The sequence below is a fragment of the Staurois parvus genome, unplaced genomic scaffold, assembly GCF_062004578.1.
Source record: "Staurois parvus isolate SC_StPar_1 unplaced genomic scaffold, SC_StPar_1.0 ptg002360l, whole genome shotgun sequence".
NCBI lineage: Eukaryota > Metazoa > Chordata > Amphibia > Anura > Ranidae > Staurois > Staurois parvus.
The window spans coordinates 79,835-103,597 of record NW_028320156.1 but is presented as its reverse complement, the minus strand read 5'-3'; the positions used below and the strand labels follow the sequence as shown (position 1 = coordinate 103,597).

General features: G+C 44.3%; 1 protein-coding gene across 1 annotated transcript in view; it reads left to right on the top strand.

The window, feature by feature from the left end:
* RTRAF (RNA transcription, translation and transport factor) overlaps window positions 1-23,763 on the top strand; it is a 45,265-nt gene that overhangs the window by 10,023 nt on the left and 11,479 nt on the right. The window contains exons 2-6 of the mRNA XM_089665806.1: window positions 5,362-5,486; window positions 17,617-17,716; window positions 18,753-18,827; window positions 20,701-20,789; window positions 23,637-23,705. Coding sequence (XP_089521932.1) covers window positions 5,362-5,486; window positions 17,617-17,716; window positions 18,753-18,827; window positions 20,701-20,789; window positions 23,637-23,705 — 458 coding nt within the window. The remainder of the gene's footprint in view (window positions 1-5,361; window positions 5,487-17,616; window positions 17,717-18,752; window positions 18,828-20,700; window positions 20,790-23,636; window positions 23,706-23,763) is intronic.

Below are 23,763 nucleotides of genomic sequence, written 5' to 3'. Positions count from 1 at the left end.
CGTGACTTCATCATTGGTGTAGCGGCCTGCAGTGGTCTACAAACGGATCTTGAAATGACATTACAGCAGGCAGTAGCATTCATTGAGTGGGCCCGTGATCTGCCTTGCAATCTATTTTTGTTTTGAGCTTGTACAGGACTCTGCTGCTGAGATGATACTGCCATCTAGTGTTTAATCAGTACATCACTGGATCTTCATCATACCTGGTGCAATATACACCTCCGGAATGTGAATGTATTTCTTGTTTTAATTGATGAATAAAAGTTTTTATAAGGATAAAGCATTATGTGGAGTTCTTTTTAATGAGGAATATGGCAGACGCTTATCAGGAGGGAGATTACTTTGGAGTCATCATTCAGCAAGCTGATCTTCTGAGTCCATATGGAACCAAAAGTGCAGTTAGATCGTAACATTGTGTAATGTGAGGTCACACTGCGTGAGGTGAGCAGATATATGGTGGAGGATGTCTTTGAAAAAACGGAAGGTGGTCTGTTCCACTCCATCTGTCCAGATCAGATAGGAGGGTGGTTGGATGTGTACGGACTGCTGCCTATAGAGCAGAGCAGGCTGTGGCCGCGTCCGCTCTGCATAAGTGCAACAGACACAAACCTCTCATCTGGACACTCCGCTCAGCAGGTGAATTCCCTGCTGAGAAAAAACAGACGATAAGAAAGGGCTTTATCTGCTGTGCGGAGCATTGCCAGTTCACAATTGTCTTGCACAGAGCAGGCCCAAATATCCTCTTCTGGTCTGGTTTCCCCCTGCCGGCACTCCTGGCAAGCTGCTTGCTATGTGGGCACTCGTGCAGGCTTGATCCCGAGCTGGGCTATGTGCGTCTATTGACATATTGATACCCACAGCGTGGCTTGGACGCAACCCCTGCTCCCTCATCAGAGGATCTGATTGATAGCAACAGGGCGCAATTGTTCCCGCTTTTGCCTCCATGTCCTGTGAGGCTTGCAGGCACAGCAATGGATTGAGATCGGGCTCAGGTAAATATTTAGGGGGTGCTGGGGAAACTGACCATGGAAGCAGTTGCTGCCAAATTACGTACATATACATGATTGACTTCAAGTGGTTGTACGGGGGTTATGTCTGCAGCTGTCAGCCATAACCCCGGTATCGTTTTCTTCACTAATGCCCTACCAAGTAAACAATCCTAGCGGCTATTGGGCTGCTGGATTGCTTTTACAGGTGGCGGAAGGGAGTCGCCCTTCTCCCGCCTCTGTCCAGTGCCTCTCCAGACTCTCCTGTCTAGATTGGGAGCCTGGGATCTGATCCAGCGGCTGCACCAGCTTACAATAGAGGTGTTCAGAGACTGAATTGTCTCTGATCACCTCTATTGTCTAGGAGACCAGAAGCGATGAGCATTTGTCGCTTGCGTTTTTTTTTGTTTTTTTGGACAGCATGAGATCAATGTGTTTTTTTTTTTTTTTATTTTTTTTTTTTATTTTTGCTCTCAAGCTTTCAAGGGTAGAGAAGGGATCTGGAGTTTTGTAGACCCAAGACGTCTCCATAAAGAGGACTTGTCATGCTTTATTTCTATCATAAGGGATGCTTACATTTCTTGTGATGAGAATAAAAGTGCTAAAAAAAATAAAAAGGGACAGTGTAAAAATAATTTTTTTTAAATAAAATAATAAACTTTTTTTAAAACGCACCTGTCCTCCCTGTGTTCATGCGCAGAGGCAAACGCATACGTCAGTCACGTATATGTAAACAATGTTGGCACCACACATGCAAGGTTTCGACATGAACGTTCTAGTGAGAGCAATAATTCTAGCGCTAGACCTCCTTTGTAACTCTAAACTGGTAATATTAAAAAAAAGTTTAAATGTCACCTATTGAGATTTTTAAGTCTCATAGTTTGTTTCCATTCCACGAGAGTCACATGTTGAGTATCTATTTACTTATCATAACATCATGTTTTATATTTTGACAAGACATTGGGTTATATATGGTGTTTTTTTTGCAATAAAGTGTATTTTTTTTCCAAAAACATTGCATTTGAAAAACCGCTGCGTAAATGCCGTGTGACATAAAAAATTGCAATGGCCACCATTTTTTCTTTTTTTTTTTTCCCTCTAGGGCCTCTGCATTTATATAAATGTTTGGTGGTTCTACGTAACTTTCTAGCAAAAAAGTAAGCCCCCCAACAGAAAGTGTCTGAATAGGCCTGGTCATCAAGTGGTTAAAAGTTAAGCCTTCAGATTAGAACATGGGTACTCGACCTGTGGCCCTTTAGCTGTTGCGGAAGTACAGATCCCACCATGCCTCTTCCTTTGGGTGTTATGCTTGTAACTGTCGGCCTTGCAGTGCCTCATGGGATTTGTAGTTCTGCAATACCTGGAGGGCCACAGGTTGAGCACCCATGCTGTAGAACCTCTTCAGTGCCCCTTTTGACCCCCAGTTCACATCTCTGCAGCCGTGCAGGCCGCGTTTTGCACGGGCACGAGTGCCCATTCATTTGTATGGACTCCCGTGCCTGTGACCCGCAGGGAAGAAGTCCCTGCACTCCTTTGGAAAATGCAGCCCGTACGGGAACCTCGGTTTCCCAGTACGGTTGCGTTTTCCAGTGCGGACGGCGTGCCATTAGAATTAATGGCACCCGCCCGCGGGTCCGCAATTTTCTGTGCAAGTGGTGTGGCTGCAGGGATTTTCATACGGATCCGCAGTGGCACCACCCGCACAGATGCGAACCTAGGGTGATATAGACTCAGTATGTGACTATAACATATCGCATTACATTTCCTCCACAAACTTCCACAAGGGGGCATTGCGTACATATTTCTTTCACAGCTGAATCTGTTAAAATATATATAATTTGTGTTAAACTTTTTGTCCTTTTTTATTCTTTTATGTTTATATTCTTACTGCTTTTGTTTCTCCATAAATATTAAATATATATAAATAAATATTGGCACCCCTGCATTTCTGCGGGGATAATCAGATCATGTACCACTTCACCCAGAAAATTGTCGCAATTACAAATGTTTCGGCATTCTCATGTTTTTCTTTTGTTTGTTTCTTTTGGTATGACTCACATAAAGTGGAGAAAAAAAAAGCCAAATCTGACACATTCCACGCAAAACACCAAAAATGGACTGGACAAAATACTGGCGCCGCCTTCAAAATTGGAAGAAATAATTGCCTTTTAAGTTTGTGATGCTCCTGTATTTGTAACTAAACTCGCCTGTATCAATTAACTGGCGCTGACAATATAGAAATCACACCGACAACCATTTAAAATGATGAAAAACTGACTCAACTATTCTGCTGTGTGTCTTTGTGCCACATGGAGAAGAGAGAGAGAGCAGCAAAGAATTGTCTGAGGATTTGATAAGGAAACTTGTGGAAAAGCATGGACTATCTCAAGGATGCATGTCCATCTCCGGAGATCTTAATGTTCTTGTGTTCACTGTGCGCAATATTGTCAAGAAGTTTACAGCCTATGGCACTGTAGCTAATCTCCCTGGACGTGGACAAAAGAGAAAAATTGATCATAGATTGTAATGGAGGATTGTTCGACTGGTGGATAGAGAATCTCTATCAAAGCTGACCTTTAGGCAGAGGGTACAGCTGTGTTGGCTCACACTATACGTCACCATCTAAATGAAAAGGTATGCTATGGTAGATTACCAAGGAGGACCCCACTGCTGGCACAGAAGCCAGATTGGAGTTTGCCAAAACTTACCTGACGAAGCCGAAGTCCTTTTAGGAGGATATGCGCTGTGGACAGACGAAACAAAACTACAGCTTTCTGGTAAAGCCCATCATTCTACCGTTTTCAGAAAAAGAAATGAGGCCTTTAGGCCTCACGCACATGGGACGTTTTTACAGTGGCTGTTTTTGGCTTTTGGCGTTTTTTTTTTTTTCTCTACAGCCAGGAAACTCCCCAGCATGTTATCCTATGTGTCCATGCACACATAGGCGTTAATCAGCGTTTTTTTGGCTGGGACATTTTCTGTCTGGGAAAAAAAACAACTAGTGGGTTTCAAGAGGAGTTGTTTAGCTGTAAAAATGCTCTAATGCTGATAAAAGCTGAAAACCGCTAAAAAAGTGTGGCTCTCCGGCATTCATGAGCGATTTTTGAGCCTGAAGATTTTGTGGGCGTATAACTTTGCTAAAAAACAAACGCTGAAAATCACTAAAAAAAAGCTGAAAAAAGCGAATGCAAAAAATGCAACAAAACTCAAGTTTTTTAACTTGGTATTCTACAGCTAACGCTACTGGCATTTTTATAAGGTCCAGTGTGCGTGAGGCCTTAAAGACGAGTACAGTCCCTACAGTCACCCTAGGTTCCCATCTGTGCCGCTGCGCATCCGCACAAAGATCTGTGCATCCGCACCACCCGCACAGAAGAATGCGGACCTGTGGGCAGGTGCCATTTAGTTCTAATGGCACGCCGCCCGCACTGGAAAACGCAACTGTACTGGGAACCGAGATTCCCATGCGGGCTGCGTTTTCAGAAGTGCAGGAACTCTCTGCGTGGCACGGGAGTCCATTCAAATGAATGGGCTCCCGTGCTCACGGAAAACGTGGGCCACACGGCCGCATATATGTGAAACCGGGCTCAAACATGGTGCAGGTTCACTGATGTTTTGGGGTTGCTTTGCTGCTTCAGGCACTGGATGTCGTGACCGTGCGCATGGCATTATGAAATCTGAAGAATTCTGGGGTGTAATGTAGGGCCCAGTGTCAGAAAGTTGGGTCTCTGTCAGAGGGCAGCAGGACAATGACCCAAAGCACATGTCAAAAAGCACCCAGAAATGGTTTCCGACAAAGCGCTGGAGAGTACCAAAATGGCAGCAATGAGTCCAGATCTCAATCTCATAGAGCTCCTGTGAAGAGATCTCGAAACAGCAGTTGGGAAAAGGAACCCTTCCAATCTGAGAGAACTGGAGCAGTTGGTGAAAGAAGAGCGCGCCAAAATTCCAGTAGAGAGGTGGAAGAAACTCATTGATGGTTACAGGAAACCATTGATTTCAGTTATTTTTCGAAGGGGTGTGGTGAAAAAATAATACATTTAGGGTACCATTCATTTTGTCCAGTCCATTTTTTGGAGTTTTGTGTGGAATGTGTCAGATTTGGCTTTTTGGTTATCCACTCTTTTGTATCCTACCATTACAAACAAAAGAAACATGAAAATGCCTAAACGTTTGTAATTGCAACAATTTTCAGGGTGAAGTGGTGCATATCTAACAGAGTTCAGGGGGGGCAATATTTCTGGCCATGACTGTATGTTTATATGGTACTGACTATTTAAGCCACTTAGCCAACACTTGTCCTTGGTGGGAAGGAAGCTTTGCTGACGTTTCTCCCCTGACTAATGTTTCCTGTTTATTCTATCCTCTCTCATAGACGAAACAGAGTTTCGGAACTTTGTTGTTTGGTTAGAAGATCAGAAAATTAGACACTACAAAATAGAAGATCGGGGGAATCTAAGAAATATACACAGCAGCGAATGGCCCAATCAGTATGAAAAGGTATAACTGGATGAATCTCGGCACAGCGTTCATTGTATAATAGAACAGAAAATGTGTGGAACTCATGGTTGGCGTTCAGTGGGAGAGGCAGACAGTATCCAAGAGAAAATGCCACAACCATGCATCTCCCTATCTCTTCCACTGAAGCGGGTGGGCGGGTGGGTGCGAGGGCACTCGCCGCAACGCTTCTGTTTATTCCAAAAAATTGTCAAGGGCTAAAAACTTTTCGATTTTAAGTGTTTTTAGCCTTTGTTACTTCTAAATACTATATTCTGTATAGAATAGATGCTGAGTGCCCTTGAAATCTTTCTGTGAGTATACAGTGTCCATTGTGATCGTGTGGACCAGTCTACTTTCACAACAAAGGAGATTGTGCATGGTTCTGCACTACAGGTAATTACTGCTTTATGGGGGCAATATGCAAATTTTACCACCTAAAGAAGATGTAAACCTTTAGGCCTCATGCATACAGGTGTACCTATACGTACACCCATGCATTTGTTTGCAGGATGTCCCATTCATGTCTAATGGGACACAGTGGTTGCGTGGACAGTTTGGTCACAATTTGACATTGGTGCGGGTGCGTGTCCCTGAACGCAGATGGTGAGTTTGAGGACCCGCTCAGATTTCGAATTGGGACCAGTGTTCGTGCAGCTGCTGTGCCCTAATAGACATGAATTGGATTGCCTGCATGTGGATGCACGAAACGTGTGCATGCCCGGGGAGGCAAAGACGACCCTTTGCACAGGTGTACATATAGGTATCCCTGTGTGAATGAAGCCTTAACTGAACGACAAAGCATAGTCCTATCATAACTTGGGAATTTTTTATTTTCATGAAATACTCTTACAGTCATTGATGGACACAGCCTCTTCTTAAAGCGGAGTTCCAGCTGAACGAAAAAAAAGTCAGCAGCTACAAAAACTGTAGCTGCTGACTTTTAAAATACAGACACTTACCTGTCCCTCGGTCCAGCAGTGTCCTCACTGCGGCAGATTTCACCGGCATCTTCAGTGCGGGCACCCGGCTGTGACAGCTTGCGGCTTCACAGCCGGGTGCCCACTGCGCATGCGGGAGAAGCACTGTGCTTTAATGGCCCTGTAGTCTTCTGGGACCTGTCACCTGTCCCAGAAGACTACGGAGAGGGAGGGGGGAGGACAACATCCGCTTCCGATCGCCTAGGTGATCGAAGTGGGAGCGGGTACCTGTCAAATTCAGGTACCCACTCCCCCAAACGTGCGAATCCTTAATCATGTTTTAGGCACAAAAATCTATCTCTAGGAAGACCTACTATAGCACTTGTAAGGGCTACATTTCGTGGGATGGGGCGCTGAGGGTGTCTATCCTTGATCTTTCTCAGTGGTGCAGATTTGGACTTTTCTTCAGCGGGGAGTGGAACAAAAGCTTGCCTACAGTACTATCTAAGGCTGGGTTTCTGACCTTGTGATTTTATTTCAGCATACCTTGGCCACACACCTTTTTGATTCGTACCTTCATTCTGAGGATTTGACATGTGGCTCCTCCGATACATTGTCATTTTCCACTATGGGACGTAAATCTGGTTTGTGACCGTCGGAGCTTCCCTTGCTTGCGCTGTCTTGGAACAGTTGCCTTATTAGTTTTTACTCCCGCGTGCAGGTTGTTGGAGCTGGCAGCCTGTCCAGTAAGTCTCCTCCTTTGGTTTTACTTTAGGATAAGGTGATTCTGTTCTTCCTTTCTTTGGAAGCTAGTGTCTAGCTTTCATTTGAATTACGTTTTGTCCTGCCTCCCTGTGCCCCCATGGCCCTCGCATCCTCAGGAGGTTACATTTCTTGGATATGGTTCTGGGAATTTGCATTTTTCTTCTGCTGCAGCTTCCTTTCGGAGATCGGACACTCTCTTTGTAGTCACGGATCAGTCAAAGGGCCTGGCGGCCTCCTCTGCCATAATCTTTGCGTGAATCAGGCATCCGGTGGTTTTGGCGTACGCCATTGGGGTTGGGTTCCTCCATTCCCAGTTACAGCACATTCCGCCAAGGCAATTGGTGCCCCCTGGGTTTTATGACATCCACTGTCTTTGTCTCTAGCTGGTAAGGTGGCTTCTGGCTGTACACACCTTTCTAGGTTTTCTATGGTTTATGTTTGTGTGTCTTCGGATGCTTTCTTTGGCTATACAGTTTCCTTGCGGCTGTTTGGGGTTTTCTGTCCCTCTTAATGGGGTTTCTTTTTGGGTAGTTGTTTTCTGTTCCTGTATTCTGGGACATGGTGGCTGTTTTTTTGGTTCTTGTTTACCCACCCCCCCCTTTTTTTTTTTTTTTATTATTTTGGTGTCAGACACTTGGGTACAGCAGCATTTAATTTAAATATATATATTTATATAGCTAAAAATGTGTATTAATGTAAGAAGCCAAGGAAAGGTGGAAAAATCTCCAAAAGGCATCAAATTACAGATTAGACATTCTTATAATATGTCAACAAAAGTTAGATTTTATTTCCATCATTTACACTTTCAAAATAACAGAAAACAAAAAAATGGCGTCTGCAAAAGTTTGGGCACCCTGCAGAGTTAATATCTTGTACTGCCCCCTTTGGCAAGTATCACAGCTTGTAAATGCTTTTTGTAGCCAGCCAAGAGTCTTTCAATTCTTGTTTGAGGTATCTTTGCCCATTCTTCCTTACAAAAGTCTTCCAGTTCTTTGAGATTTCTGGGCTGTCTGTCACGCACTGCTCTTTTGTGAAGGCCATGGCAAAACCTTCAGTTTACTCCTCTTGATGTAATCCCCCGTGGATTTCGAGGTGTGTTTAGGATCATTCTCCATTTGTAGAAGCCATCCTCTCTTTAACTTCAGCTTTTTCACAGAGGGCACATTAATACAAATTTTTAGCTGGGGTGCCCAAACTTCCGATCCCGTGTGTGTGTGTGTGTGTGTAATATATATATATTTTTTTCTGTATATTTATTTCCTTGGCGCTGGTGATTTGTGGTTATAAATGAAAAAATATACTTGACTTAATCTTAAAATCAAACCTCAATGCACAATATATGCGTTATGGTGCGTTGGGGTTTACTGCGTAAGGCTGCAGTTCACAATGAGTGACATACCAAACAAAAAAGCAGCTGCATTGCCATGTGCTGTGGGAACACATGTTGGAATTACTACAACACATAAGTGTAAATGGGCCCGTAGAGCTATCTGTATGTCTGTATTTTGTTATTTTGACAGATATTATTGATTTAATAAAGGAGTAGAGCATGTTCACTTTCAAATAGGATTTTTGCTTACTGAGCTATCCTTTTTTTTTTTGTTTTTGTTTTTGTTTTTTTTTTTTCTTTTCTTTTGGATTGAATTTTCACTTTTGAGTTACCTAATTTACTAAGATCATTTAAAATTTAAGGTGAGCATGTACTTGCTGTACTGCTTTTATTAAATTAGGTTTTCCATCTCATTTTTAATAAAAACAAGGCAGTTGTAGGGATTTCAAACGGCTGGGTTTGTGCAGAATAGCCAGTATGGCGTGCATATATGCAAAATGCTGGCATTTAGGCCCCTTTCACATAGTTGGACCATCTGTTTTTCATCTCTCAATGGATGGATAAAAACAGACAGACAGCAATGTATTCTATGGACCAAAGGATGATTATCTGTTTACATCCATGTCCGTTCCATTCCATTTATTTTAAATGGACTTGGATAGGTCCAGATCCATTGAAGCAGAATTAAACGGATGTAAACAGATGCCATCCGTTTACACCTGTGTCTGTTTTTAGGCAAGAAGATTTTTTTATTTATACTTTTGTCACCTCTGATTGGTCTCTGCAACAACGAAGTAAAAATAGATGCAAAAATGAATGTAGACTGATGTAAACTGAACTGATATAAACAGAAGGGAAAACTGAAGTAAACTGATCTAAATCAAACTGAAAACCGATGCAAACCGAATCTGTTTTTTCTTCAGAAAAATGTGACCGAACAGATCATGCGTGTGTGAAAGGAGCCTTACACTGAAAAGACCAGAAATTATGTAACATAGTTAGTCTGGCTGAAAAAAGACAAAAGTCCATCCAGTTCAACCATAAAAAAATAAGTTATACTCCTATACCCACAGTTGATCCAGAGGAAGGCAAAAAAACCCAGCAAAGCATGATCCAATTTGCTCCTGCAGGGAAAAAAATTCCTTCCTGATCCCTCGAGAGGCAATCGGATATTCCCTGGATCAACTTTACCTATAAATGTTAGTATCCAGTTATACTTATATAACATATAATTGTAATTTTATAGGTTTTGGGCCCATTCACAGCAGAAACTGCTTGTTTACTGCCTGTGTTTGCACACGCAGTGAAGTGCATTTGATGTACGTTTTTAGCATGCATTTACGGAGCATTTTTCCTAAACTAGCGTTTTTGTTTTCTTTCGCCGTTTTATGCGTGCTGCATTGCAGTGCATTTGCACACGTTTTTGTGCATTTGTCGTGCATAAAAATGCCATTTGCTGATCTTTTTTACATTGCACAGCACTGCAGTCGTGTGAACTTTGCGCATAGGATAACCTGCATTTTGGACTGTCTATGCAATTTAAGTGCAGTGAAAATGCATCCCACTGCATCTTGTGTGAATGGGCCCTTAATGTCATTTAAATTGCCGTTCTGTCTCGGTATGCAACCAGGTACAGTTTTTTTATAAAAAAATTCAAATGTTGCTTCTTGCAGCCATGGCAACCTTTTGGTTGTTTTCTGCTGCATTTGTGTACAGCTTTCCCTAAGAATTCTTAGTCCTCTTACATGTAATTGGCTTCAGTTGGTAGTCTGCAGACGCCTAGAAGTCGGATTACAGACATTCTCTGCCTAATGCAGGCCATACGTGGATCGAATTCCGAACAAATTTTCTTTAGAAAATAAGACATTTTATGCATTTTGTAATCCGTAATTGTAATTTTTTTTTTTTAATTTAAAAATTCAGCCAACCAAGCCTTCAGTTTCCCCTCATGTTGCTACAGAAAAGAATTTTTGTGGCCAATAATTTTTTCCTATGTCACAGCTCACGCTCATTTTTGTCTTTTTCCAATTGCGTTTTCTCACACGATTCTCCCATCGTTGATTAGAAATTCATTTGTTTTTTCAAAATATTTCCAACATGCCTGATCACTCAAATTCGATGGTCGCACGAAAATCGGCCGTTGCTGTGGCCCACTAATGGTGCGAAATTTGAACGAAAATTCTTAGAAAAGATTTTCTAAAGAAAATTCATTCGGAATTCGACCCGTGTATGGCCGGCTTTAGTTTTAGTTTTTGTTGCGATACGCTGTATTACTTCTACACTAATGGGATACTGGGGCTGCTGTTTTTCTTATTGCAGCACTGATCAGTTGGTGACAATGAAGACATATTCTCCCCACTTTGCAGTCAGATGTGCAGCAATTGCTGGATTTTTTTTTTCTTCTATTAAAGTGTCTCCCACTCCCTTAACCTACTAGCAGTTACAGAAACCTGGCTTCAAGCAGCAGACTCTGCTTCTCCTGCAGCACTTTCCCATGAAGGCCTCCACTGGACTCACCCAGACCCAGTGGTCGGAAAGGTGGTGGAGTTGGTTTGCTTCTATTCCCCACTCAGCACCTTTCAAGTCCTCCCTAACCCTTCCTCTCTATCCTTCTCTTCTTTTGAGACTCGCTGCATTTGACTGTTTTCTCCCATTGCTTTGAGGATTGCAGTGATCTATCCGGTGTCCTGCTTTCTTGATGACCTGTCTGCTTGGCTACCCTACTTTCTCTCCTCTGAACTACCCACTATCATTCTTGGTGATTTTAACTTCCCCATTAAATGTGAACAACCCGGCTACATCCCAACTCTTCAACCTAACCTCCTCTTTTGCCTTAACGCAATGGACTCAGTCCTCCACTCACTCTAATGGGAATATCCTAGATTTTGTTTTCTCCAATCTTTGCACTCCTACAACCTCAAACACCCCCTTTCCTCTCTCTGATCACAATCTCATCACCTTCACAGTGTCATCGTCTTCAAACACCTATCCATCCAAGCAGCAAACAAATCATCCACAGAAACCTCCACAACTCAAACCCTTCTCTTTTCTACTCTGCAACTGACCGCCTCTATGACTGAATCTCTCTCCTGTCCTGCCCTGACCTGGCCACTGCTGTCTACAACCATTTGCTTTCCTCCACACTAGACTCACTTGCTCCTCTAACAACATGAAATATCAGGCCCCGACCATTGCAACCGTGGCAGACTGATGACACCAGAAATATTAAGAGACATAGCCGTGAACTGGAGCATATAGCCAAATCCCAGCCAGCATTCACCCTATATAAATCTGCTTTCTTAAAATAAAATTCCTCCCTTCATGCTGCCAAACAAGCCTACTTGGTCACTCCTTATAATACCTTGTCTTCCAGTCCTCCTCGTCTCTTCTCCACTTTTCTATTTCAATGGTTTTTATTAAATTTTAAACAGTATAAACAGAGGCAATAAAACACGCCCACGCAGGGGCTATCAATTGCACAGATAAACAATATGCAAAATAAAAAAAAAGGAAAAACAATGCTCTAATGCCAACAGGGCAAAAGGTACGCCCACGCAGGGGCTATCAATGGCACATAAGTTACAAAACAGTAATGTAACTGGTTATAACAACTAAATGCAGCTGCCCAGTCACACCAAAAACAGAGAGAGAGAGAAAAAAGAAAAGAGAGAAAGAAAAGAAAGGGAAAAGAAAAAAAAAAAAAAAGGGGGTGGGGGCAAAGAGCAGGGATTCAAGAGCGTCAATACCGAACGCCATTACATCCCCAGACTAGCCGGGGGGAGTGAGGGAAGGGCATATTGCAACCACGGCTCCCATATTTTCAAAAATTTACGTTGGGAGTCATTGCGGATACTCGACATCTGTTCGTTGAGCATCATAGTGGTCATACGATCCCGCACCCCCTGAAGAGGGACAAACGGACTCTTCCAGGCCTGAGCAATTGTTCTAGTGGCGGATAAAAACAGATAGGAAGCCAACTTCTGCTGGTGAGCTAAGAGGCCTGGTATGGGGCAATGAAGCAAGGCATACCGAGCATCCCGGCGTATGGAGAGATGGAACAAGGTGAAAAGGAGGCCAAATACACGAGACCAAAAACGAAACAGTCTCGGGCATGACCACCAGATATGTAATACATCACCACGATGACTACAACCCCGAAAACATTGATCACTACAGGCAGGGTTAGCCCGGGCCAGCCGAGCCGGAACCCAGTACCAACGAAACAATACCTTATAGGCTGCCTCCAGTGTGGTCGTATTAAATGAGCATTTAGCTATGAGTGACCAGGCCTTATTCCAGTCCTCCGGATCCACAGCCACTCCCAGGTCGCGCTCCCACTGAACAACATATGAAAGTGAAGTATGCGACGAGCGTCTGTTCAGAGCTGCATAAAGAAGGGATATAAGGCCCGGAGCGCCCGGACGCAGTTGGCAGAGCTGTTCAAAGGCAGATTTCTGGTACGGGAACGCAGAAGTACCCCGCAGCGAGAGCAGCCAGTGTCGCAATTGAAGATATCGAAAAAATTCCGTCGGGGGGATATTCCGGGATTCCCGAAGAGAGTCCCAGGTGGGAAAGGACCGAAAAATCAAAAAGTGTCGCACCTGCGAAAAACCATTAGTCACCCACCAAGAAAACGCCCCTGGGTGATCCAAACCCGGCGGGAAAAGAGGGTTGTTAATAATTGGGAGCAAAGGCAGAAAAGGTGACATCAGACCACCAGAGTAACGCACCGAGTCCCAAACTTGTAGGCCATGAAGTAACATCGGACTCAGTGCCATAGGGCGCAGGGCAGGGGGAAGCCATAGAAGCGTCGATAGTGCGATAGGGGCACAATTAGGTAGTTCCAACAGGACCCAGAGGGGGACGTCGGAAGAGGCGTGCAACATAGACAGCGGGGCAATCTGGCTTGCTTGATAATACTTAGTCACATTAGGCACCCCAAGACCACCCTGAAGTCTATGGGCAAAAAGCATACTTTTGGATACTCTGGGGTGCTTATCGGCCCAGATAAAACGCATTAACTTCGCCTGAAGCAACCGAAGAAAATGAGGGGGAACCCGCACCGGGAGTGTGCGAAAATAATACAACAATTTCGGCAAGATGGTCATTTTCACCGAATTAACCCGTCCTATCCAAGACAGGTGCGGAAATTGCCAAGAATGCATAAGAGAGGATAGAGAGCTAAGCAATGGATAGTAATTCGCAGCAAACAAGGAGTCATAAGTGGGGGTCAAGCGAATGCCTAAGTATTCAAGAGAAGAGGAAGCCCATTTGTAAGGGAAGTGGGATTGTAGGCGCGAAACCAAATCTGAAGCCAAAGTAATATTGAGGGCGACAGTCTTATCCAAGTTGATACGGAGACCCGAAATCAAGGAGAAGCGCTCAAGAACCTGTTGCAAATTAGGAAGCGTCGTCAGGGGGTTAGTAAGAGTCAGGAGGGCATCATCCGCAAAAAGGTTCAGTTTGAATTCCTGTCCCGCGTAAGGAACCCCCGATACATTGCAATCGGTCTGAAGCGCCAAAGCCAACGGCTCAAGCGCCAGGACAAAGAGCGCTGGGGACAGAGGGCAACCCTGTCTCGTCCCTCGCCCAATAGGAAAGGGATCTGAAAAATACCCAGCGTATTTGACGGAGGCCGAAGGAGAAGAATACAAGGCCTGAATCCAAGAAAGAATAGAATCCCCAAAACCCCAACGAGACAGTACAAACCGCAGATATTCCCAGGATAGAGAATCAAAGGCTTTATATATGTCTAAAGACAGTAAGAATCCCGGGATTTTCCGCTGTTGCAGAAAATGTATAAGATGGACCACCTTACGAACGTTATCACCCGCCTGCCTCCCGGGGACGAACCCTACCTGGTCCCTGTGGACCAGGCTACGCAAATATTTATTAATGCGGAAACTAAGGATCTTGCCCAATATCTTCAGGTCTTCATTAAGAAGAGAAATAGGCCGGAAGGCTTGCGGTTCCTGTACATCATCGGTCGTCTTAGGAATCATGGCGATATGCGCTCTAAGCGCATCTGGGGAGGGCGAGGAGCCCTGTCGTAACGCATTAAAATACTCAGCCAAAAAGGGCGCCAACAAGGCTGAGAATTTCTTATAATAAAGACCGGAAAAGCCGTCGGGACCTGGGGCCGCGGTGGACCGTAAAGATTTGATAGCTTGGAGCACTTCTGGTACAGTGACACCGGCGTTGAGTGCCACCTGTGCTGCCTCGGATAACCCAGGAAGTCGGATATCTTGAAAGAATGCCTCTGCTTGAGCCACGAGGAAGGGATCTGGTTTAGCGTAGAGGCGTGCAAGGAAGTCTGAGAAACGGGAAACAATCTGCTGGGGATTAGAAGTACAGCCACCTGTAGGAAGTCGCAGTCGAATCGGTTTATGGGGTTTCCCCACAGAATTGAGTTTCCTGGCCAGCATCGGGCCTGGCTTATTAGCACAGGAATAAAATTTGTGTTTGGTCCAACGCAGGGCCCGTTCCGCCTCTGAAGAGGCAAGTAGGTCTAACTCTGCCGCCAGAGCGTCCCGAGCGCGTTTATGGGCCGCAGATGGAGAGGACTTCCAACGCGCATCCGCAGAGGCCAGGAGAGAATGAAGCTCCAAAAGTCGGCGCTCCCGCTCCCGCTTCCGGACCGCCGCCAGCTGTATAACATGACCCCGCACCGTGGCCTTATGCGCCTCCCATAGGGGCACTGCCGAGGAGACCGATCCCGCGTTTTCCGTGAAGTATGTTCGTAAAAAAAATTCTATTTGTTGGCAGGTAGCCTGAGTGGTCAATAAAGAATCATTGATGCGCCAATGAAAAGGGCGCCGTTCTGACCCAGAGAGGGCAAGGAGAAGTACCAAGGGATCGTGATCCGACCAAGGCGAGGAGGGAATAGTTATCCGCCTGACCAAGGGAAGCTGCTGAACCTGCATAAATATATGATCAATTCTACAAAAACTATCATGAGGACTGGAATAGAATGTAAAGTCGCGTTCCGTTGGGTGAAGCTCCCTCCTCTTCTCCACTTTTAACTCTCTACTTTCTCCACCTCCACCCAGTAACTCACTGCTTACGAGATTGCCAATAATTTCAAATACAAGAGTGATGCAATTCATAGGGGCATCTTCACCGCACAGACATCTATCCCAATTAACATACCTTATACTAAACCTCCCTCAACACTTTCCTCTTTTGAGTCTTTTCTACTACTGAAGAGGTCACTAAGGTTTTCTCAGAAGCCCGTCTCACCACCTGCCCCCTGGATCCTGTCCCCTCACAACTACTACAGTCACCTTCTTCTTCCATCCTGTGCTCCCTCACTCACATCTTCAATCTCTCCCTCTCTACTGGCACCTTCCCCTCCCCTCCTAAAGCATGCACACATCACTCCCATACTTAAAAAGCCCTCCCTGGACCCCACCAACCTGAACATCTTAAGACCCATCTCCCTGCTCCCATTTACCTCTAAACTCTTAGAATGTCTAGTCTACAATCGTCTGAGCTCCCACCTCACTGTCAACAACTTTCCTGACCCTTTTACAGTCAAGTTTTCACTCCACTCCACTGAAACTTCCCTACTACTGAAACTCACTAATGATTTACTAACTGCTAAATCCAATGGCCACTACTCCGTACTCTTACTACTTGACCTCTCTGCGGCTTTTCATACTGTTGACCATCCTCTCCTCAAAAAAACAAAATCCACTCTCTTGGCCTCTGAGAGACTGCTCTCTCCTGGTTCTCCTCCTACCAATCGCAGCGCTCCTTCAGTGTTCCCTATAACCCTGTCTCCTCTCCACTTCCTCATTCTCTAGAGGTCTCTCAAGGTTTTTCCCTTGGACCCCTTTTCTCCATCTACACCTCCTCCCTTGGTCACTTGATAAACTCCCATGGCTTCAAATACCATCTCTATGCTGATGACCCACAAATCTATCTTTCTACTCCTCACCTCACCCCTTCAGTCTCCTTTTGCATTACTAAGTGACATATCAGCATGGATGTCACTCCGCTTCCTCAAACGCAATCTTTCTAAAACGGATCTCATACTATTTCCTCCAGTTCATGCCCCCTCCTCATCAAGATCAATAATACAACAGTCAGTCCCTCCCCTCATGCCAGGGTACTAGGTGTAATCCTGGACTCCCATCTGTCCTTTCTGCCCCAAATCCAATCACTGTCCAAATCATGTAGGCTTCACCTCCAACATCTCCAAGATACGCCCGTTCTTAACCTTGGAAACTACTAAGCAACTTATTCCCTCCCTGGTTATCTCTCGTCTTGACTATTGTAACTCCCTCCTCATTGGCCGACCTCATCGCAGGCTATCCCTTCTTCAGTCTATAATGAATGCTCCTGCCCGACTCATCCACCTTACTAACCGTTCTGTATCTGCCATCCCTCTCTGCCAATCCCTCCACTGGCCTCCACTCAGTGTCCTCCACCCCTCTCTGCCAATCCCTCCACTGGCCTCCACTCAGTGTCCTCCACCCCTCTCTGCCAATCCCTCCACTGGCCTCCACTCAGTGTCCTCCACCCCTCTCTGCCAATCCCTCCACTGGCTTCCTATTGCCCAACAAATAGAATTCAAAACACTAACAATAACATTTAAAGCCATTTATAACTTTGCCCCCAATTACCAATCTTGTCTCCAAATATCACCCAAACCATCCTCTCCCCTCCTCCCACGACCTCCTGCTCTCTAGTTCCCTTGTTTCCTCCTCCCATGCTCCTCTCCGGGACTTCTCCAGAGCCTCCCCCCATCCTCTGGAACTCTCTACCCCAATCTATCCAACTATTGCCTATTGCGATCTCTGAAAATCTATCTCTTCTGGGAAGCCAATCCTGCCTTCAGCTAATAACCAAATCTTCTATTCCTCCTACCAGTACATCCCCAACATTTATTACCTTTTGTACCACTAGCCCCTTCCACCTAGATTGTAAGCTCCAAGGATCAGGGCTCTCCTAACCCTCTTGTATTGAACTGTATTGTTGCTGTATTGTCTCCCGTTATATTGTAAAGTGCAAAGCAAACTGTTGGCGCTATATAAGTCCTGTATAATAATTAAAAAAATAGTCCTCCCTTCTTCGAGGATGTGTTTCTTAAAATCATTTGATATTCCCTCCCCAGTACTTGAAAGATGTCTCATGCCCCTTCAAGTCTCAAGAGCGTCAGGAAGGAATAGACTGGCTTCTGGGTCTTGCAGTTCGCCTCGAGTATGGCGATAATGGTAGGTGATTTACCTGTTTATACAAAATGCTTTTTGGACTGAGTTTGGTAGCTTATAGCCAGTGTGTGTATCCACTGGAGATATTGCTTCCTGGTCAGAGCGACAGGAACTGAAACTGTTGAGGTTAATCTCTCCAAATGGGACATAGCAATAGAGATGTATATGGATTAGAACCTCTGTCTGGTTTACTTTTACTGAATGTGTCTTGATGACACCCGACTCTTCATTTTCTGTGTTGGTGTCACAGGAACAAGAGGTGAGGGGAGCCACTGGCAGCTTAGAACTAAAAAGAAAAAAAAAATACTTTGAAAGGTTATCCTGAACGTTATTATTAACAAGGTTATCCAGAATATAAATCTGAGAATACGGTCATGTACTGGGCTTGATAACCTGCTTTATTTGGGTAGGGTGAGCTCGGTGGGCCATGATGTAATAAATCGAATACTGAAGATGGGGCAGGTAGACAATGTAAATATTAATAGATTTACCTGGTAGAAAGAATAGGCACACATGGGGTTAATTGAGATAAGGACTCCTGCATGCAGATAAGCTGTAATTGATGCTATGGGCGCACGCTGCTCTGCTTTGGTCTGTAGCATTTAGCTGTGTACAAGTTTTTTGCGCTCATAGTCATGTTTTATGTTGTACACATTTAAATGCGAAGAGCGTTCTGGAGCCTATGTGATGTTGCCGATGTCCAGTAGGGCCAACCTGTAAACATCAACAATGTGCAGGCAGCAATCTAGGCACAGAATGACCTTGGTCTTCAGTCGTTCTGAATGACTAAATGTCAAGGTTTTTTGTGCCACCGCTGCTGACTACGCACTTTTGATGTTTATATTTCCTCCTGAATTAGTCCATTTAGTTAAACCAAGACGATGATGAATTGTGCACTGCCAGCAGCTGCTTGAATAGCTGATCAGTCGCTGCATCCGATAAGTAGAAATTAACCAGAACTATGAGCCACGTATGGCCAGCATTATTCTAAATTGCAGTAATAGTGACCTTTTTTTGTTTTTTTTTGTTTTTTCCCCAGCTGCTAAATACCAGAATGCAAAACCACTGACTACAGAGGCCACAAAGAGTGTGGAGCCATTAATAAACCTGGATGGTACGTGCTGCTTGTGTAAATTAATGTGGTTGTGTGACAGAGTTGTTCAAACATGCTTTTATTTATTTATTTCAGGTACTTATATATCGCCATCAATTTACGCAGCGCTTTACATATATATTGTACATTCACATCAGTCCCTAACCCTCAAGGGGTGTACAATCTAAGGTCCCTAACCCTCAAGGGGTGTACAATCTAAGGTCCCTAACTCACATTCATACATACACATACTAGGAACAATCTAGACAGGAGACAATTAACCTACCAGCATGTCTTTGGATTGTGGGAGGAAACCGGAGTACCTGGAGGAAACCCACATAGAACATGCAAACTCCAGGCAGGTGGTGCTGTGGTTGGGATTCGAACCAACGACCCTAGTACTGCCAGGCAGAAGTGCTAACCATTTAGCCACTGTGCTGCCCACATATGAAAGGACTGTTTCATTCTAAATTGCAAGGAGACTGGAGGCATGGCAAGTGACTTGGCACTGAGCTATTAAATCGGTGGGTTTAGTTCTGCTTTAAGCTTCATGGTTGTGTATCTTCAGTGTGAGGTCATCTAAGGCAGCCTTTCTCAACCAAGGTGCCCAGTCACCCTGGGGTGCCTTGAGGTTTCTTCAGGGGTGCCTTGGCAAAATGTCTAAAAATTGCCCAAAACTTGTATTCAGGCCAGTGGGTGTTACAAGCCTGACTTTTAGTTACACAAAGCCACAGGTTTTCATTTTCACCATTACGACCTTCTAGCTGTCAGAATCCTGACAACCAATGACATCATGAATTGATAAGGAGGATGTCAGCTGCCTGCACAGCATACTAGTTTGACCCTGTCCTGCCCCTCTCCATCAGTGCTGGGATCACATTAGCTCAGTGATGGAGAAGAGAGACAATGGAATACTAGTCAGTACCAGTGTGCAAAAGTGTATTTGCTTTAGATGAATAAATCACCTCTAATGTTGGGTGTCCTACATGTGTGGATGTTGCTGCGTTATATAAAACTATTAGAATAGTTTTTTACATTTTAGAATGGGGTGCCCTTTTAAAATTATGTACAGTGTAGAGGCACCCCATTTGGGGTGCCTCAAGATTGTCCATATTTTTAAGGGGTGCCATGGGACTGTCCATAATTTTACTGAAAAGAGGTGGAGAACCACTGATCTGAGGTGTGAGATTTGGTGCTACAACTGTGCTCCTCACTGTTTTCCTTGCTGGAGAGGAATCTGTACCTGCAGTGTAAGTATCTCCCTGCTTCTGATACATTTGTTCTTTGAATTAGAGGTTTAGACCTCTCCTGCTGCTACTTGATTATTCTCCCATTAGTCAACAGTCATGAAGGGCAGCTATGACATGAGGAAGCAGAACCCTGCCCTTATCAAGATGGCCGCCTTCACATGAACACACAGTGTGGAACAAGGCATAGTAAATCCTAAATAGGGTAAATATCAGCTTTATGGAGCCTGCAGGCAAAGCTGGTGACAAGACGTTTTTGCACTCTGCTTGCTTTGTTTGGCTTCCATGGTACGCATCCTCTCTAGTGACATGGTAACCAGTGCGTTTTAAGGAATCGGTAAAGCAGGTGGAAAAGGCGTTTGGTTTACTTTGCAAATCGGAATGATCTAAATGGCCTAAAAGACATCATCTAGTAGTATGACAGACATTAGGTATGCTTAGTAAGGTAGCAATGAAGTCTTTTATTTCAGACCAGAAAGGCTCTTATTTTGTTACATTCCCAGACTATATGCAAAAAGGTGTCTATATTGGTACGTCATCTCTGACAGGGGGGATTAGGGGGTTTGCCCATCAACAGATTTTCTTTGTGTGTATGGTGCCAGGCGTTGTGATATTTATTTCTGTCTGTTTTTTTTCTTCCTCCTTAGTGAACAACCCAGACTTCAAAGCTGGAGTGATGGCCTTGGCAAACCTCCTGCAGATCCAGAGACATGACGATTATCTGGTGATGCTTAAAGTAAGCAGCATCATATATGTAAAATGTGACCTACAGTGCCTTTTAAAAAGTATTCATACCCCTTGAAATTTTCCTCATTTTCTCATGTTGCAACCAAAAGGTAAATGCATTTTATTGGTATTTTATGTGATAGAACAACACAGAGTGGCACATAATTGCAAAGTGGAAGGAAAATGATAAATAGTTTTCAAAATGTTTTACAAATAAATATCTGAAAAGTGTGGCGTGCATTTGTATTTTTCCCTCTTTTACTCTGATACCCCTAACTAAAATCTAGTGGAACCAAAAGTCACCGAATTGGTAAATAGTCCACCTGTGTGTAATTTAATCTCCGTATCAATACAGCTGTTCTGTGAAGCCCTCAGAGGTTTGTTAGAGAACATTAGTGAACAAACAGCATCATGGAGCACAAGGAACACACCAAACAGGTCAGGGATAAAGTTGTGGAGAAGTTTTAAGCAAGGTTAGGATATAAAAAAAGAAATCCCAAGCTTTGAACATCTCATAGAGCACTGTTCAATCCAACATCCAAAAATGGGAAGAGTATGGCACAACTGCAAACCTACCAAGACATGGCCGTCCACCTAAACTGACAGGCTGAGCAAGGAGAGCATTCATTAGAGAAGCAGCCAAGAGGCCCATGGGAACTCTGGAGGAGCTGCAGAGATCCACAGCTCAGGTGGGAGAATCTGTCCACAGGACAACTAGTAGTCGTGAACTCCACAAATCTGCCCTTTATGGAAGAGTGGCAAGAAGAAAGCATTTATTGAAAGAAAGCCACAAGAAGTCCTGTTTGCAGTTTGCGAGAAGCCATGTGGGGGACACAGCAAACATGTGGAAGAAGGTGCTCTGGTCAGATGAGACCAAAATTAGACTTCGTGGCCTAAAAGCAAAACGCTATGTGTGGGGGAAAACTAACACTGCACATCACCCTGAACACACCATCACCAAATTGCTGTTCAGATGCTCTCCATCCAATCTGACAGAGCTTGAGCTGTTTTTGCAAAGAATGGGCAGAAATGTCCCTCTCTAGATGTGCAAAGCTGGTAGAGACATCCCCAAAAAGACTTGCAGCTGGAATTGCAGGGAAAGAGGGTCCTACAAAGTATTGATACAGGGGGGCTGAATACAAATGCCGCCTAACTTTTCACAGATTTATTTGTCAATTTTGAAAACCATTTCTCATTTTCTTCCACTTCACAATTATGTACCACTTTGTGTTGGTCTATCACATCAAATCCCAATAAAATACATTTACATTTTTTGGTTGTATTATGACAAAATGTGGAACATTTCAAGGGGTAGGAGTACTTTTTCAAGGCACTGTATGATGCCTGTGGATTGTTTACTCATTGGGATAATTTGAATTTAAAAGAATTAATTGCACCAGAAAGCCTAATATTAACATACATGCTGAGCTGTACTGATCAGACGAGCCATACACACTTCAGTCTCTCTTCGCTGGTTCTCACAGGAGGCTAAACGAGGAATCAAAAGATTCCCCCCTCCCCAATCCACAATAATAAACAGTGCTGATGGAGGAATCTCTGCTGCTGTTAATTGTATTTTCCAGTAACTGTACTGCAGTATACTTTTCCATCTGGCTCCTTTGAGTTTACATTCTGGGTTTGAGCCCCATTGTGCAGACAGGGCCACCCACAAAATTAGTAGAGCAAAAAAAATATATAGGATAATGCACACTCAAATCACATCCGTACATAGGAGTACATTTTATATCAGTGAGGAGGGTGCTAGAACCGCCCACACAGCCGCGTCACTCATTCACTGAGTTCTTAAGCCCCCCCGCACCAAAGCCCCCCCCCCCCATGTTGAGGGCATGTGGCCTGGTATGGTTCATCTGCCCCCCTCCCCTTTTCTGACCTGCTGGCTGCATGCTCAGATACGGGTCTGGTATGGATTTTGGGGGGGGGGGCACACCTTTTTTTTTTTTTCTGTTTGTTTTTGTGTGTTTTTTGTGTGTTTTCGTTTGTTTTTGTTTTTTTGTTTTTTTTTGGTTTGTTTTGTTTTTTGTTTTTTTTTTATGTTGGCATGGGAGTTCCTCTCAAAATCCCTACCAGACCCGAAGGGCTGGAAATTCTTTTGTACCCTTCTCCTGACATACCTTTTAACAATGAGATCCCTCTGATACTTTGTGCTCGGAGGATCAGCAGATTAGGTAAGTATATCTCCCCTTACCAAACCACTAGGCCAGGGGTGGGCAACTGTGGCCCTCCAGCTGTTGCAAAACTACAAGTCCCATCATGCCTCTGCCTTTGGGAGTCATGCTTGTAACTATCAGCAATGCCTCATGGGACTTGTAGTTCTACAAAAGCTGGAGGGCCACAGTTGCCCACCCCTGCCCTAGACAAAAACGAGCATTTAACCCATGCAGTGCAGGCACAGCCCCACTGCATGGGAAAATAACATTTTTGCCCAGAGTTCTTCTTCTAAATTTTGTCCTAACAGATTTGGAGCAGCAAAATGTTCCATTTTCTCAGCCGCAAATTTATGTCATGTAATGCAGTCATACTTCAATGTCCTGCAGATGAACTTGTTTACATGCTGAGATTAGTACAGCTTCCACTGTACTTCCGACAGCTCCTTATGTGAGTGCTGCAGGTCTCCAAGACCCCCCCCCCCTGCACTGAGGCCGTGTCTGTGCCCCCTCTTCTCCTGACCAGTCACCCAGAGATGGGCTTTAATGGCGTTTCCATGCAGTCTCACATGAGCAGTTGGAGAATGCTGGAGGAACATCACCACACTAGATCTTCACGTTGGAGGTGCATAATTCTATGTATATTTGTTTTAGATTTTATATAACGAGAGCTCCTTGTCTTCTTTTCCCAGGCAATACGAATTCTTGTCCAAGAACGACTGTCCCCAGAAGCCATTGCCAAATCCAATAGCTCGAAAGAGGTGAGACGCTCTGAGTTGTTTTCTTACCAGCAAAGCCTGGCTTCTGTCATGTGTGTGC